This window comes from Vollenhovia emeryi, unplaced genomic scaffold, assembly GCF_000949405.1.
Source record: "Vollenhovia emeryi isolate VEMERY1.0 unplaced genomic scaffold, V.emery_V1.0 DF939296.1, whole genome shotgun sequence".
Taxonomy (NCBI): Eukaryota; Metazoa; Arthropoda; class Insecta; order Hymenoptera; family Formicidae; genus Vollenhovia; species Vollenhovia emeryi.
This window is the reverse complement of record NW_011967070.1, coordinates 58812-76998: the sequence shown is the minus strand read 5'-3', so window position 1 is coordinate 76998 and position 18187 is coordinate 58812. Positions and strand designations below refer to the sequence as shown.

The 18187-nt window shown below is 42.5% G+C and overlaps 1 protein-coding gene across 2 annotated transcripts; it reads left to right on the top strand.

Annotated features, from left to right (window-relative positions):
- The first annotated feature begins 399 nt into the window (after nucleotides 1-399).
- Nucleotides 400-11543, top strand: LOC105558982. Of its 2 annotated transcripts, none has more exons than XM_012006965.1 (2): nucleotides 400-952; nucleotides 10789-11543. In XM_012006965.1, exons 1-2 carry the CDS (start codon nucleotides 893-895, stop codon nucleotides 11041-11043), a joined length of 315 nt encoding a protein of 104 aa, XP_011862355.1. In that variant the 5' UTR covers nucleotides 400-892; the 3' UTR covers nucleotides 11044-11543. The 2 variants fall into 2 exon arrangements, with proteins under 2 accessions (XP_011862355.1, XP_011862354.1); XM_012006964.1 differs by lacking the exon at nucleotides 10789-11543 and adding an exon at nucleotides 2772-3496.
- The last annotated feature ends 6644 nt before the right edge of the window (nucleotides 11544-18187 follow it).

Below are 18187 nucleotides of genomic sequence, written 5' to 3'. Positions count from 1 at the left end.
ACACTCTGTACGTGTGTATCCCGTATACAACTTTTGCGGCGCAGTCTTTGCCGTGTGCTGTTGGCCTATTCGCTCATTCCGAGCTGAGTCACACGCAGCACACCAGGTCTCTCCTTGCCGCTCCCACCTTTCCTCCCTGTCCCACCACAACACGAGGCAACGTTCCCTCCGGGCCCCGCGTGGTCCCCACACCCTCCCCCCCCTTGTTTCCTCTCATCTTTTCCCCGCCACCGCCGTCCTACGTCCCACGGTCCCTCTCCGTCCCAACAGCGCGTCTTTCCTGCGGCCCCTGGGGCCTCAGGCTGACTCCCCAGGTCGACTGACCGAGCTGACTGTCTCTACGGCTGGCTGGCTAGCTGGCTTTGCCGGTGTAGCCACCCAGCCGGCCACCTTCCTCTTCTCCCGCGTGTGTGCCACCAGTCGGCCGGGGTTTACCTGGCGTTACCTGCCAGCCTGTAGCCTCAGTTCACTCACGTCACTTCGAGCAACCGGTTCGGAGTCCTCTCGGCCTCCGCGCACTCGCATTCGACTTTACGCAAAAGCCTTTCCTCCTCGTACCTCTACCGCCTTTCATTGCGTACACATACGCGCACAACTCTTCCTCCTCTCGTCCTCGATTCGTCTTCTTCTTCGTTCATCGTCTCTTCTCTTCTTTTCTCTTCCGCGCGCGTATCTCTCCGCCGTGTCGTTTGTGCCTGTCGGATATTAGTGCGCGAGCTGTATCACGTACGGAAGAAGCGAATCCACCGCGTCAATTATCACCACCGCCGAGATCGCGTTGTATTTGGCGCCAACTACGAGAGACTCTGATGTGAACGACGACGATGGCCCGGGCAAGAGTGAAATTTTCACCAGCTTCTCGTAGCAGCACGCACTTGCGAAACGAGAGAAAATGATCGATCTGAAGAGGATTGTAGGGAAGAGGACGGTTAGCGATACCGATCAGCATCAGGTATATTCTCACTCGGTGTAGCGAGAGCGGGAGAACGTGGGTAATCGACGGACGGATATTATTAAGACGGGGAAATTGATTAGATCCGATCGACGTCTTTATCACTTTTAGATCGAGACACGATCGGCAGTTGGCGTAACTTCGCGGCTGCGAGGCAAAAGTTGACGCGGAGGCATTTGAGCGGGCGCCCTAACGAGTCGCGTGTTTGCAAGTCATTTTTCACGCGCCCGGAGTAAAACTTGGCACGATTATTTCTCCAGATCGGGACGGAATCGTAGCGCGGTTCTCACGTTACGTCGCTGGCGGCTAGAAACGTATATCCCGTTTAAATGTCCCGATGTTTTTATTATCGCTTGTAACGATCGCCGGTGAAATCTATTTCTTTGGTGCCCCGCGAAGGGGCACGTTCCCAACGGTTTCTCTTTCTTGCGTATCCGAGATTTTCATCGGGTCAGTGTCCTCCGGTACCGGTGACCGTTATCCGCCGGCTCCGACCTCGGAGCGCGAAAAACGTCGACGCCGAGAAATCGCGGAATGAGAATGGAGTCATCGTCGGGTAAAAGAATGGTCGCGCGTTGACGCTGGCCCATCTCTCGTCGAACTCTCGTTATTTTACAACGGACGCAAAACGCAAGACGCTAAGCCGCGACGCGAGAAGTCGGCCAATGACAGTCGATCGTTCCTCTCACATTTGACTGCGATTGGTCGATTTCTCGCGTCGCGTCTTAGCGTCTTGCGTTTTGCGTCCGTCGTAGAATAAGCTTAACGACGAGCAATCGCCGCTTTTTCCCTCAACCGCGATTACGTAAATCCAGAAGTACGTTTTTCGCTGCGACCAGACGGATCCTCGATGCCTCGTGCGCGCGCGATAGCACGAATTACAAATGGCTTCAACGCATGAAACGCGGCGTTGCGGTTATCGAGAACTTATCGTACGAGAGCGGCTTAAGAGGCTCTGCGCGAATAATCTCGCGCGAACGTCTCTCTTTCTTCGCCGCGTAACAGAGAGAACGCGAGTCGTTAGAAATTACATAACTCCGCGTGCGGCACGAGAACGCGTACCGAGCGAAATTATAAGCGCGGGCTTTCTGGCCTTTAGCCCATCGCGTATGTCACTTTTGCAAATATGCAAATGCACACCGCAATTTATCGGCTCTCGCTCTCGCAGTGATATTGTTCGTTTGTAACAGCGCGATCCGCGCCATGATTTAATAAGATTTCGAAAGTCACGCGCGCGGAGCGCCCGGGACCTTCGTCCCAGGGAACGTTTGATATTTTATTGTTTCACAGCTTCACCCCACCCACCCCACCAATTATCTCCTCCCTCTCCATTCATCTATTCTCTCGTCCTAGATATCGTTGCGTCACTCTGAAATCCTTTCGTCACGGCACCGCGGTGCCAGTCTCTAATCTGAGAAGGAAAGCTTTTTGCTCGCTTGAATTTTTTCCCCGCAATTCTCGCGCATCGCACGAATTCGCAGACGTAAAACCGTTCTTTCACGTGCCAGGTCTTGAAACGCGCCAACACTGAATTTCTCTCCGATAAAAATAAAATAGATGGAGAAAAATGGCGATGGATTAGAAAGCAGTCGACTTCTACCGCGATACAAAGATCTCGCTCTTGATTATTTATTTTGTCTCGCGGGACGCGAGTATCGCGCTAACATAATATTTGCACGCAATCAATATTCCGCTGTCGATCGCCGGTATTGATGGTCGGCGAATGTAAATTAATGAGGTAATTCGGCGATGAAGAAACCACGAACACGACCGTCGACATCGGGATGATTTCCTCTTTAATCACGTGCCTTCGATACAGATTCATCATCGTGCGCCGATCGAAACACGGAAGAGCGATTGGGATCGCACGGCGGATCGTGGCACGGATCGTGGAGGAAAGACGAAGAGAAGCGGGCATTCCAACGAGAAGAGAAGTCGAGGTCACACGAAACCTGTTCGAAGAGTTACGAGATCGCGAAATGGGGGCTTAAACACGCCCGAGACACGCGTTTGTGTTTTCGCAACCATTGTGTATCTTGATTTACACAAATCAACGGACCCCGTTGGCCCGATAGCACAACCATTGCGTCTCAATTTGCGAGGCCTGCACAAATTTTGCGTCTGATTCCAACGGACGGGTTTTGCATACATTAAGAAGAAACCCACGGCCATCTATTGTAGTTAACTTGACCGCGGTGAAAATAATACTCACAATTTCGATAATATCTTTCATGTTATTGATATTACGTGAAAATTAATAATGTTAATTTCTCACTAAAATTCGCTCCACTTATAAAATTATATCGTGCAAAACATAAAATGTTTAAATATGTACATAAAATTCTCTCTTAAATTTAATTACAAAACTTCTTTTTATCGCAATAGAGATACGCACACAAAATACTCTAGGAATAAATGATTTTCTAACGGCCGTAGTTTTGTGAAAGAAACGCGCCGGAAAACACGTATCAATCATCGAATGACTTGGACGAATAACTCCGGCTGACACACTTAACATTTCTTTCCTTACGACTGTGCAGACTCGATAAGACGCGTCGACGAGCCAACAAAAATCAGACCCGACGCGGCTGAACGGAGAAATGCGATCGGACGATTGTTCTAAGTAATAATCGCCGTGCAGAGCATTTAACCGCGGCATATTAAAAGACTTTTGCGAGCAGCCATGATTTCCGCGCCGCGTTTCTTGATGTTCGAATAAACCGTGAGAACCAGAATGATGGCATGACCGGAAGAATGGCTTGAGAACTGAGAGACTTGCAGATAGTCGGCGAAGAATCGCGAGTGTATACACGGTGCACTGAGAAGATTCGAATCGTGAGAACCGGGCGGAAAAACCCGAAGAAACGCGCGTTACTTCCCCGGATATATGATCTTTCGTTCCATAAGTAAATTATTGCGCCGCGTTGTGCGCAAAATCGATTTCTCCGTGAACCTCATCTCGATCATTTTCGCCGGTCGTGGATCGATTTTGTCTTAATCGGCGTGAAACGAATTAAATCCAGCTGCGCTGTAACTGCGCTCGACTACAAGATTCATTAGAGGTAAGAAAAGGGGATTGGGAACTCGCGATGTAAAAGATCGGTAACCAAGGCGTTAGTTTTTTACTACTTCCTCGATTGTCAGTAATCGATTACTCGAAGTGAGACAATTATAAGAGGTATTGAGTGCGTTCGGCAAAACTTTCCGCTACAACCGTAGCGGTCGCCATTTTTCGTAATTGCTCAAGGATTGCTAGGAACTTAATTGGTAAACGCGACTCTTCCCAGCAAACACCAAAGTAACAATTACATAACATCAATGCAAATGTAATATAACAGGCATGTGTTATATTACATTTATATTGATGTTATGTAACTGTTACTTTGGTATTTGCTGGGTTACAATTAAAATACAATTTTGAGGTTATGTACGCTAATGGAAGTATGGCGTTGCTACAATTGTAGCGACAGAAGCTGTAGCGCTACGGTAGCAGTGTCTTGCCGGAATGCACTCATTGTTTCGACGTCTAATAAAACATTCGCGGCAAGATATTCCTGGTAGCACAATGCACTGACCAAACATTGGTTAAACATTGGCCCAATATTTGGTTGTATTGGACCAACGTTTAGCCAATGCACTGCGGGGGATCCTAAAGCCGCTGGCGAACTCGATCGATGTCGATAAGATCGGAGTCAATTAGCGACATTTTTAATTCCAAATCCTGCTCGGTCCGAGAAATTTGTAGCCAATCAATTTGATATAAAGTCGACCAGTATAGTCTAGATATTGCTGCGTGCTTTAATTCCGTAAAAGAGTTTTGCAGTTTTATAAAGCTAATTAAAAGATTACTTCTAACAAAAAATGTCGATAAAACAGACGGCTTTAGGATCCCCTTAAGCTTAAAATCGGGCTTTTGTTGGCGGAAATTTTTCACTGTGGAAAAGTTTACTTGAAATTTATTAAAAAAGCTTGCGAGGACGCTCGTAACTGAAGGATACTGCGTGATTTCTGATACATTGTAGAGGTGACTGGGGAGAGACGAGAGTAGATAGATGGATACTTGACTAGATTATAGCCTGCGGGAAGGCAGAGTGGATAGGAAGGATAGCATATCCTAACGGGTGAAAAACTCGACAACGTAGCTCTGGTCGAACCCGAGGAATCGGTGGGAACGATTTTGTGGGTGGAAGCGAGCAAATCGAGGAGCGAGCGGAGATCAAGAAAGAAGGAGAGACTCGAGACGAGACGTGGAGTTTGAAGGACGAGCGTGGAGAACGCCTGGAGAACAAATCATGGCGCGCTCCGCGAGATCCAGCAGACGCGGCTTCCGGGAAGAGTCATCGATCCGTGACGGAAGAAGAAGAAGGGGAAAAGAAACAGCTCCGCTTGGCCTCCGCTTCGTCAAACCCCCCCCCGTTCCTAATTTCGTTTTTTTTTTCAAGTGCTGTTCTTTTTCGCGGAGACAAATCGAGTTGACCCCGTTCCGGTTTCCCGTGATTTATGATTCGAAATTCTCAAAGTAAACTCCGGGCTATCGGCCCATTAATACCGGAATCTATTTCCGCTGTCATAATTGTATACCGAGATTAATGGCCTTTGTATCGTTTCGTTACGATCGTTCAACGCTCGCGGTCTTTATCACGCCACCACATCTTCGCGCTTTGATTTATTCTGGACTTGTCTTTCAATGCGAAACGACAATGGCCGTAGGATAGAAAATAACTCTCGATATTTAGAATATTGTAATCGTCGTCGGTGAAGATTAAGTCTCGGTGGAGCGACTTCTATCGATCGTGCGTGTGCATCTGGAGAACGTTGCGACATACCGTTTCTCGAAGGCCGGCTGGTATCGATTATTACCTCTCGAAGCCTCTTTGTCAGGGTTTCAGCGAGGCGCAACCAGGATGGGAATTCCTCGTATGACTTTCCTGGCTGGCTCATCTATCGGCTTGGATTCTGTAAATGGCACTGGAAGAATTCACGGGGGATTTAAGCAATAGGCCCGTGGAGCTCCCGTGTCATACACAGCGTCCGGCCTCACCGCGCGATAAGCCTAGGAAATCATATTCTCTGCTGCACGCGTATCATTACTCCCGTTGGCATTAAAACGTCCACCGACGCCGGCTATCAGTTTATAAACATCAAACACGTGTGTATTGGAGAAACTTACATGGACCGATCGCCAACGTCGCCCGCTCCACCATGGTTCTCCTGCCAGTTACACGTGAGACAAGAATTGTTCTGCTCCTCTTTGCAGAGATGTACGTATATGTAATTTGTAGACAGTACTACGCGAAGAGAATGTTCTCTTAAAATTTATCCTGAAAATCACGTTATCGCGGGACAACGTGGCATCTTGAACGACTTCATGAGATCACATACGCGAAGTAATAAAGAATATGAGAGCCAAGACAGGATGTTAGTGTCTAAACGATTTTAATTTTTAAATAACGTAAAGAATTATTTGACGCCAGTACGCCATTAACCAATGTAGAAAAATTACTAAACGGTGCTAACTGGCAAATTCTAATTAAAGAAGTTTATTGCGAAAAATATTACCTCAGCCAGGGTTTGAACCTGGACTTCGTCTCGCATATGACTTTATGAGAGTTTTTTTTAATTTTATCATACACCCAGAAAAAAGTTTCTTCGAAATGAAACAAATTTTCTTTGAATTTTGACCTTGCGAGGTTTTTATTTAATTTCACAGAAATGATTTCTTTACCTTAACCACAATTTTATTTGATAGAGGCTGGAATCTTGAAAAGAGTTCGTATCTATTTCTTCTAAATGCAACAAATGTTTTTGTGGAAACAAATAAACATTTAGTAGATTCAAAGAAACGGGATTTCAAAGTATCTCATTTGTTTAACCTGAATAACGTACGCTTTAACTAGTAAAATTTAAAAAAACTCATAAAATTCTTCGAAATACCGTGTTGTCCCACAATAGTATGATTTTCAGGATAAGCCTGCCGGAAATGATTCTAGAAAATTTTACAAAAAAAATTAAATTTACTATCAGAATCTAAGAAATTCTACGTAAATTAAAAAATTGTTATAAAAATCAACATGAAAATGCTAGAATTGTAACACTTGTTCATTTTTGTAATATTCTACATGTAAGCAGATGTTTTAATTCTTTAAGATTTTGTTGTTCCCCAAATTTTTATAACTAGTAAAGTTTTGTGCTAATTTTTACAAAATTGTACACTTTCATGAAATACTACTTGCAATAATTTCTTGATTTGAGAACATTGTAATTTATGGTGCTCTTTCAGAGATATTTTTACAAAAAATTAATGTTTCAACGAAGATATAAAAATTTCTACAAATTTCTATTTCAAGTCAATTTTTTGTAGTTATTTATAGAAATGTTTTCCGCTAGGGAAATTTTGAAAGAAACTGAAAAAAACCGTGCACCACTTCGCATAATTTTTCACAATCGATTTCCAAGCAAGTTTCCGTCATCACTACATAAATCATTACTGATTTAACTCTTTCGTGACGACTGGGACATACAAGTCCCATTTGCAAAACTTTGAAAAGGTTCAATGATTCAACGTGCACTTTTATTTACTAAAAACCACATCGCGTCAACAAAATCTTAGAAATAAACAATGAATTCAGCGAAGAAAGGGCTAAATAAACTCAATCCAACATGATTCCGATTGCAAATCGTAATATTAACTTGAATAATTTATTGTGTTATTCTTTAAGTACATAATATAAATTCTAAATTTCTAAAACCGCCCGAATTTTTCGCATATCCAGATAATGGAGTCATTTACGAATTAAATTCACATTTGTCGTAAGTAAATGCATTCGCTTGAAATTCCATTTCGTGCAACCATCGCGAGACCGGCGCAGCCCGCCCCTATTCTCTTTATTTCCCGCGAGCCGCGGAGGCGCCGTGTATACACGTGGCAAGCAACCGCCTGGCAACGAGCAACGACCTCCTCCTGTGCAAGAACACGCCGCAAAGCGTCGCGGATGAGAGTCACGGGGAGGCGCATTTGCCGAGCGAAATGCCCGTTTCGTCGCGGCGCGCCGCGGCGAACGGCGACGACAGGACGGGACGCGAGGAGAGGAGCGTAACGGGGAGGCAGAGCCAACCGGAAACGGACTTTGCGAAGGCAGAAGTAGAAAATGTCCGCGAAAAAAGGCCGCGTCAAGGTCCTCAGGCAGATTCGCGACGCGGCTTAAGTCGTGTCACACACCACCTGTCGCGCGGCTACGGCAGGTAAATGCGCACTCTTCATCATCATCGCTCGCCGGAGCCTCGCGGAAAAAGCGTCGACGTCTCCGTAAGGGATTCTCAGTCTCTCCTGTATGCGGAATCGGCAATATCGGAAGGGAGCAAAATATATCTCGAGGAACTCTGGTGAACTTTTGCTCGAAACTCGCTTCGCGAACAGCTCGGCACGCCGTGTAGCGTCGACTTTTCACGCGCGATAATATTTATTCATATTTATTCGCGTACATCCAGTTCACGATAACAGCTTGACAAGAATTTCGTCGACAACCCTCACGATTTTCACGTCATATTTGTTTCACGTAAAGAAATATATTGAGTAAGTTTGCACGAGACTAAAAAGCCAGAGCGATGACTTTCTAAATGCAGGTAAGCTCGTCGCATTCCTCGTTAAAACGATCCGCGTACTGAAAAAAATATCCTACTAACGCAGGTAGATTTCTAGGTGTCGCGATAAAACATTATCGCTATTTTTTGTATCTGTTAGAAAATTGTTTGTAGCAAACTTTACAGCAGCAACATTCCAGTAATACGCGGAGAATTTGCTCTTAAAATTTACCCTAAAAATTGTGTAATCATGGGACCACACGGCACTTTGAAGAACTTTGAGGGCTTTTGGAACGTTTATCATACATTTTATTAAAATTTCATAAAATTCTCATAGAATTTTTTGAAATTGCCGTGTCGTCCCACGATTACAATATTTTCAGGGGAAATTTTAGGAGAAAATTTTCTCCATGTACCTTCTGGCAAGTTAAGGTTTCGTGACTAAATATTACTCATTCGCATTGAATGAAAATAAATTTCGGAACAATCTTTGCAAGGAATACAACCGTTTACGTACTACAATAAAATGTTATAACGGATGGGCGCCACAGAAAGACTTTCTTCGTAACATTCGATAACAGTTGAGATCAAAATTCTGTTTCTGTTACTTAAATTGATTAAAACACCCGCGATTTCGCAGTATTCATTCATGTATGTATCTCGGTTATTTTTTTCGTGCCTAGAAAATTGTTGCCGCAGTCGCAAGAAAATTTTCTTTCGGTGCGTCGAGGAATAATGCGCAGGGGATGGTAATCTCGAATTGCGAACAGGCACGGAAAGACAATCGATTCGACGAAGAGTAAATCGTAATGCCGGCATTTGATTACCTGTTGCGTCACACCTGTTGCTGCACGTACGCGCACCACGTGACTTGCTGGTGGCCGTGAAAAGATTTTCTCGATTGTCACCGTGCCGCATTGTATGTACGATATCGCGACGCGTCTATCTGACATAGAGAATTTTCGTAAGGATTATTTCCTCATCGGACATACCTGAAGGCGACATTACAGATAGAGCGAAGCGAAAAAAGTTTTAAAATATTAGCCGAATCGGAAATTCTTATTATTTACAAGGCGAGAAGAATTTGAACGACAACAAGAATGAAGACTTATTGTCGCCAGTGAACAATTGACCAATGTGGGGAATTAATAATCGACACATTTTAGTTAAAGAAATTCATCGCGAGAAACATTACTTCAGCCAGGATGTGAACCTGGACCGCCCTAGCAGTGGTCTTAATTATTCGAAGCTTCGCAACTTCGAGGCTTCGAAAAATTTGAAAACTTCAATTCTCGAAAAATTTCTACAAAGATTCGAAGCTTTGAAATTGAAAATCATCAAAGAAAAGTCCCAGCTCTACTCCCTACACTCTAGGGCGTCTCACCAATTCGCCAACTGAGACATGACTGAATGACAACTATGTGCAAAGAGAACGCCTAAGACTGCGATGAAGCTGTCGTTCAAATGTCCCCAAGTATATCTTCTCCTTTCCTTCAGAAAAGATGGAAGGAGAAGAGAAACACTTGGAAGCATTTGTAGCGGCGGCTTGACCGCAACCTGGGTCTCCTGACTTTTCTCGTTGAGCTTTTAAACAAAACAGGAGGAGGAAGAGTGCGTTTCTGAATACAGCGCCGCTTGTACAGCTAGACGTGACGTTTCAATTCGTAGGTTTTCAGCCGGAGAAATGAATATTTTCGATGACCGCCGTTGATAAAACACCTCTCGCGGTTCGATCGTGCTCACGTCCTCTCAGGAATCTCTCTCGATCTCATTGTTCGTGGGCAGCAGGGCAGAAAGCGGCGCTTCCGGTTTCAGGTTGAGCTGCACGACGGTCAGACAAACGAACAGACAGGCCTGGCTGCATCCTGACTCTCCAGGTGAGCACCTGCGCCGCGCCGAGCACGATATAAACGGAGTGGAAGGGAAAGCGCGTAACGTCTCATTTCTGCGCTAAATTCCTCGGAGGTTCGCGCACCTCCGAACTAGCAATAGTCCTCCGCGCGAGCGGACGATTGTTAAAGATATTTTCGCCCGATTGTACCTTCTCTTTTTTTTTTACCGTGAATAACATTTCGCGACTGCATTCATTCATAATTCATAACGCGAGATCTCACCTGTATAATTAATGCGGCGCGCATTAATTAACGGCGGACGATAAAACACTGAAACGTTGAATCCACTCTCGCGCGGAGGAGCGAACCGTGACCTGTGCGTGCGCATAACAATGTTGTTACTTTTTCTCTTTTTTTTTGCAGCGCTTCTGCGTGGTACCCGCGGAAAATTGTCGTGGCAGCGGGAAGTGGCTAAGTCGGCGCGGAACCGGAAGTCGCCGTGGGACCGTTCGCGGAGTCGAGTCGCCGCTGAAAACACCGAGTGAGACCTTCGTGCTCCCTGGGAACCTGCCGATTAGCCACACGCGCGCGTGTACACTTTTCGCCCTGTGTCTCGTGTGTTCGGGCAATCATCGCGGCGCACGCACACGCGGAAAACGTTACGCGCGCGAGTCATGAGAGGTGCAGGCACTTGCACGCGGGGAGACATAAAACGGCGCGGATAAATCCCGCGGCTTTTCACACGGCTGCGCCGCGGAAAGTCTCTCTTTGGTCGTGAGAGCATAAAGATTATCGCGCCATTCGGCAAATCCGTTGAAAGCCGGTGTCGCATCCCGGGTGAAAAAGAAAAGAAACTTAGAAACGGAGATTAGGGGAAGGTCAAATCGTTGTTGCCACGTCACACGGACTCGAGTGGAAACGGTTAATAAAGGACTTGTTTGAGTAGCGTTACAAGGTAGGTCGATGACTCATGCTGATCATTGTTACGCTGTGATAAACATCAGCCTCGCGACTATTAAGAAAAAAGCATGCTTCGCCTCCAGTTTCCTCTTGGGAAAATATATTTTAGAAAAACCTTCGAATTTTACTTTAGAAAAATAAGAGCTATGGAAAGTAAACGGACACTTTAAACCTTATTTAAGGTAAACTTAAAAATTACTTTACGAATTTAATAGAAAACTTTAGAATTTATAATACCGCGCGCGGTTTTCTTCTTGCGACCTCTCTCGAAAAAGCCTGCAACTATTTTTCTACACGTCATACTGCTCTTTTTCTCTTCTTCTAGATTTGGATTTCTGAACTTGCGTTTATTAGAAGTAATCTTTCTTTTAGGCTATTAATCTTACAATTAGTTCTAATTGCACAATATTGTTCTTATATGTTGTCTCTAGAGTATGCTGGTCTCATTTCGTATATATTTATCGTAAAATTCTTGTATCAAGCAAATATTATCGTCGCGTGTACCAAAAATTAGTAAAATTTTTAATTTCTTTGATTTTGATATAAAGTCGACCAGCATAGTTTAGATTTTGCTGCGTACTTTAATTCCGTAAAAGTATTTTGCATTTCTATAAAGCCAATTAAAAGGTTAGTTTTAACAAAAATGTCGATAAAATAGACTGCTTAGGTGTCCAAAATTACGATCTAAAAGTCCTTAAGTAAACTTTTAACTTAATTCTTTCAGTAAACTCTTAGATTTGAAAGATTACTTTTAAAAACTTTAATTTCATTAAAAGTAAATTTTCCCAAAAGTCTATCAGTGTAGCCCCACGAGGAATAAGGGTGCAGTCCCATTAGAATTGAGCGGTCCGTTCCAGTTCCGTTCCGTAAAAATTTTCTTAACCCACGTAGCAAAGCAGAATGGAATATGGTTACAAACTATATGTTATTCTTACAATTCAATCTTTTAAAGTACTTACAATGTTATTGGCAAGATTACTGCACAAATTACGTATGTTTCAGTCGCATCAAAATAACGAAATATCGACAAATCAAACACATTTACCTGCGACCGATACGACATTTCGTTCCGTTTTTGCTACACGGAACTGATAGAGAAAACTTTCACGAAACGGAACTGGAACGGACCGCGCTCAATTCTAGTGAGAAATCCGATCCGTTATTCTAATCCGGATTTGAGGGGATCCTTCAGCCATCTTTTTTACCGACACAGTCAAATATAGTTTTCGCTCTTGTAATTCTTTTTATTAGCTTTTATGCACAAAATAATACCAGGATAAGTTTGCGAACCGCATAACAGAACATTTCCATACTTAAAACATTCAGTTCAGTAGTCTAATGAAACAATATTGGTATTTGAAAGTTTCAATTCGTAGTTCTAACTAAAAATTTGAAATTGGCTTCATAAAATTGCAAAATTCTTCCACACAATTAAAGTATGCATAAAGACAAAACCAGGGACAGTCGTACGTGACTGAAGCTAGCTAACCTCAATCATTTATAAAGTGATATTTTTAATTTCTTTTCTTTTTTTATATAAAGTTGACTGTCCCTGGTTTCGCGTACTTTAATCGTGTGGAAGAATTTTGTAATTTTATAAAGCCAATTTCAAATTTAGTTAGAACTACGAATTGATCAAACTTTCAAATACCAATATCTTTTTTATTAAACTTCTGAAATGAGTGTTTTAAGTATGAAAATGTTCTGCTATGCGGTCCGCAACTTATCGTGGTATTATTTCGTGCACAAAAGCTAAGAAAAAGAATTACAAGCGCATAATTATTTGACTGTGTCGGTAAAAAATGATGGTTGAAGGATCCCCTTAATGGGACTGCACCCTAAATGTAACGACGTGGTCGTAGGTGCCAGAGCTAATGAAGCGCATCAATCAATGACGCGTCAGCGGACGCAGCATCCAGGCTGTTTAGGCAAATGTTGGCAAATATAATTGGACGATCAACAATGGTAACGAGAAGCGATTTCACGCCGCGACGTATTAGAACGATGTGTCTATTCGCCTTTTAGTTTCTAGGTATCGAATTTGATCTACATCCAGAGACCGTGGGCGACGCTGACGTCAGGCTGACCAATGACTTCCTCGGCACGGCGTCCTTGAAAAATACGGGCACTTTTGCAGTGGCGATTCGACATCGCGATTTACCGTTTCTTCGCTCTGAAACGACGACGTGAGAAAACGCGAATGCGAGGGAGCGTTTACAAAAATCGACGACGCGATTAAATGAATTATGCAGACGCGCGGGTTTTTCCGAAACTCGAGAAAAGACGTGTCCGCTGCTCTCGTATTGGCGAATGTTACAAAATTCACTTGGCCAAACTACACCAAACAAATAAACTTTGTAAAGGCGCGATTAAAAAATTCAGAAAGATGAAGCGAATTATGGACTACTGTTTACAATAGTTGGCCACTTTGAAACTTGTGCATCTCTCGAAGCATCGACCAGTCCTTCCCGACAGTCAAACTTCTCCTCTATCGACAACGCGGTGTTCACGGTTGCTTTACGCGCCATCAATCTTCGACTGTCGTCATCGCGAAGGCTAATATTGACCTACGATCGAAATCAGAACTTTGTAACAAATATATCGATTGCGACGGCTCATCCGCATCCGCTAAAACCGTCCGATCGCCGGACACATTTGTTTCTCGAGAGTTAACCGCAAATATCGCTACTAGATGATATACGATGGCGGTCACTCAACACCAACGTCCCTGTCTAAATGTTGACAGCGCGATTCTAAAAAAAAAACCAAATATCAGTCCGTCTGTAAATTAGATCTTTCGAGATGCATCTTCTTGTTAAATACGCAGCAAAATGGTGCGCATGCCGTTGATATGTTATTTAAGGTAGTTGTTTTGCGACAGTAATATTCAAAAGTTTCTTCCACACAAGAACCAGCACTCAATTATTACAATGATGTATCTTGAGGCAATGTTGTTTTCAAGAATACATTTACGATTAATACATAATATAAAATAGATCCGAAATTTTATAATTTGAGGCGCCGTTGCCGCATCTCTTACACTACACTCATGTCTACTACATAATTCTTCCCATTTTTCAGTTTTAACTGGTTATACTGTTGAAACGAAACGGTCAATAATTTTGATTTCTTTTCCCAGTTAGTCGTTCTATTTTACTTTATAACATTTGTTTCTCATACGAATCTCACTCACCGTTAAGCTTAAAAAAAAGAATGTACCATCATTTGCGTCTGCAAACGCAAATATTAATATTTTAATACATAATAATATGTGTAAATAATATTTCACGTGTAATAATATTTTTAACGTGTTTTGCACGTAATGTTTCGTGTAACATAGCAAGCTTTAACATTTTTTTTCAGAACTTTGAGACGGTCAGTTTTAATTTTATTAGTCTCACTTTGCACATATTAATGTAAAGAATAAACTGTAAAAATTTGAAACAACCACATAAACGATTTTACGAAATGACTACCTTAAAAATGAAAATTCTTCTGTCTTGTGGAATACTTGCGAGTAATAAATAAAAAAAAGCGTCGTCCTGAACGTTCCGGCAGATGAAACGTCTACGTCGGCTGATTGGCGGTCTTTTTGTCGCGCCCTATTGAGCAATCGATGAACAGAGCTTTTACATAATGCAGCACAATGAAAGCGAATGCTTATTCCATCCTCGAAAATATCGTGCGTCGTATCGCTGTCTCATAACCGCGGACTATTTCAGTTGCACGCTCGCACAAAGCTGGTATACGTGATTATTAAGGCTTATACTTGTCTTGGCATCGAATGACATCGCGCGACGGGATTTCCGGGAAACTATTATTTTTAGTTTGCTCAGCAATCAAGTCATTACGGAGCGGATACTGGAACAACGATATCGGGATCATGCGACGCGGCGTGTCTCTGTCAAACTTTTATTGCGCGGAAGCGAAATTGTTAAACGTCGAGAGAGGTCCATTCTTGCGGCGTGTATGAATAAAACAGGTGCACCTTCGATAATTTATTTTGCGAGCTGACGCAATGTGTAACACTTTAGCTTATACGTTGTATCTGTCTCGTTACGCAACGATCGCGCGGACGTTAAAGATCACGAAACGCGGGAACGCCAAATATCAATTACGAAAGAACACAGTCACGGATTCGTGACGGTAATTCACTGTCCTCGCGGGCTTCTTTTCCACGATCTCGGATCAACGGAGCCGGGAGTCCACGCGCCCTCGTTGCTCCAGTCGATAAGTAACGGCGCGATTTTTTCCGCTGGTGAAATCGGCGAACGTGCTCTTAACGCGCTCGCAGATCGGGAGCACTTAGCGATAAATATAAAAGCCGCGATTTATGGGAGCTCGCTGTAGCGGGACCCGATACGTGTCGTCAGTCATCGCGACGTCGGGCGTCGGTAGCAAAATGCATCTGGACGATCGCCAGATTCAAAAATAAGTTGAAATTCGAAGGAATCGCCCGATCGTCGGTGGCTCGCTCCGTCCGTTGATCGTTTTGCAACAGTGGTAACGTATAGTCGATTTGTAAAATACCGCGAGGGTATCCGCGCTCACGGATCTCGGTGTCTACGACGGGTTTTCCATACTGAGAAGCGACTCTTAGACGTTAGTTTTTTTAAGCAGTTCGAAGCTCCTACATTTATAAGTGTGTCAATCGATAAATAATAGTTTATTTACTTAGGCTTACAGTCAAGAAACGAGACTTTACAATTCGAAAACTTAATACACGCTCAGCCTTTTCCGTTCCTCTTTCCTAAACCTACCGATCTTATATAATTCTAGTACACAGAGAGAATTTTCTCTTAAAATTTATCCTGAAAATCATGTAATCGCGGGACAACACGGCATTTCGAAGAATTTTATTAGTTTCTTTAAATTTTACTATACTTTTTACTAGTAAAATGTATGGTAAAATTTCAAAACACTCTCAAAGTTCTTCAAAATGCCACGTTGTCCCACAATTACTTGATTTTCAAGATAAATCTTAAAAGAAAATTCTCTCCGTGTAGTGTTACGGGACATTAAATAGCGAGTCGATTTTTTCTATACAGGGATATAATTTTTTTCTTAAAATTTATCCTGAAACTCACGTAGTTGTGAGACAACGCGGCATTTCGAGGAATTTTATGAGAGTTTTCTGAAATTTTACGATACATTTTATTAGTAATTATACTTATAGTGAATTCGGTTGCTTGCACTAGTGCACTGATAGAATAAAAACGGTTGCAGTTGCCACAATCTCACTATAATTTATAGTCATTTTAGAAGCCAACCACGTTTTTATAATTCTTCCAACTACGTAAGTTATGGCTGACCTAACAATGTGTTACAGTTCTCATAGACACAATATTGGTCCATGCAACTTATGATATGGTTATCGTAAACCAAAACGAGCTTTCAATTTAGTAAGGTGTACTATAAATATTGCAATAACAACCACATGGTAACCTAACACATTGTTAGGTCAGCCATAACTTACGTAGTTGGAAGAATTATAAAAATATGGTTGGCTCCTAAAATGACTATATATTATAGTGAGATTGTAGTAACTGCAGCTATTTTTTTTCTATCAGTGTGAGCTTGCGACTTATTTTTATTCATTACCGGCGACAATAAGCATCGCCACATTGTTAATATTACTTGTCCCGTAATTTATGACTGGCGAAGAAACTACCGGTTATACCCGTATAATTCGCCTCTTATCTAAAGTACAATGTCTGCTTAACTTATCTGCCTTACATTATACCACTTTGTTTTACATTATATTATATTACTTATATTATCTTGCTTTACTACCTAATTCATATTACATTTCCAGTCTCGTTTCCGCTTCTATGAGTGCGTCAATAAAAATATCCAAGTGCACAGTCATCGTCCAGTATGAATCACAAGATGAACTTCAGGATCTGATCCGGAGAGGCTGTCGTTGCGGTGAATCTCACGCCCTCAGAAAGGAATTTCTGTTAGCGAGACAAAAAATATTCGTGACGCATTTATATTTCTCACAACCTCATTTAATAAGACGACATCAAAATAAAACCGATAATTCTTATTCTCCTCTATCGAATTAAAAAAGATTGACTTACTATATTGAGACAAGAGTAACTTATACAAGGTGTACTAAAATCACCGGATATCCTTTTAATCGCAGATTTCTTAGAAAATTTTAAGAGGAAAATTCTAATAAAAAAATGTCGAGGCTATGATAGCTTTTAAATAATAAGCGATTATATTTCACAAATGACAAGCCTGAGATTTCGCGCGCTCAGGCACGGCGACATGACGAGTGATAAAAATGTTACTATGAATGTCGCCCTTTTTATTCAATTCAAGTCAAAATTTGCAACATTTTGTAACTTCAAAGTGTTGCAGCTGTCAAAGTGGTCGATCACTGTCAGTTGCCATGAAAGTTTTCACGATGCTAAAAAGGGCGATATTCGTAGGAACACTTTTATCACTTGTCGTGTCGCCGTACCTGAGCGCGCGAAATCTCAGGCCTGTCATTTGTGAAATGTAATCGCTTATTATTTAAAAACTATTATAGCCTCGACATTTTTGTATTAGAATTTTTGTCTTGAAAGTTTCTAAAGAATTTATGATTAAAAGGACATCCGGTGGTTTTAGTACACCCTGTATAAATGTAAGTTTATACAGGATGAGTCTTTCCATATCCGACAAAATTTTTGAGAAGGTAGAACGGATCGAGATGAACGGAAAAGTCCTGTACCATTTTGAAATTTTCGTAATAGTTAACGAGTAATTAATTATTAAAAATCGTTATCTTAGGCCGGCCTACCGCCCAATTCGAGCGCGTGGCGAGATGTGCGCATAGCAATATCGATCGCCAGGCGGTCACGTCTTACCA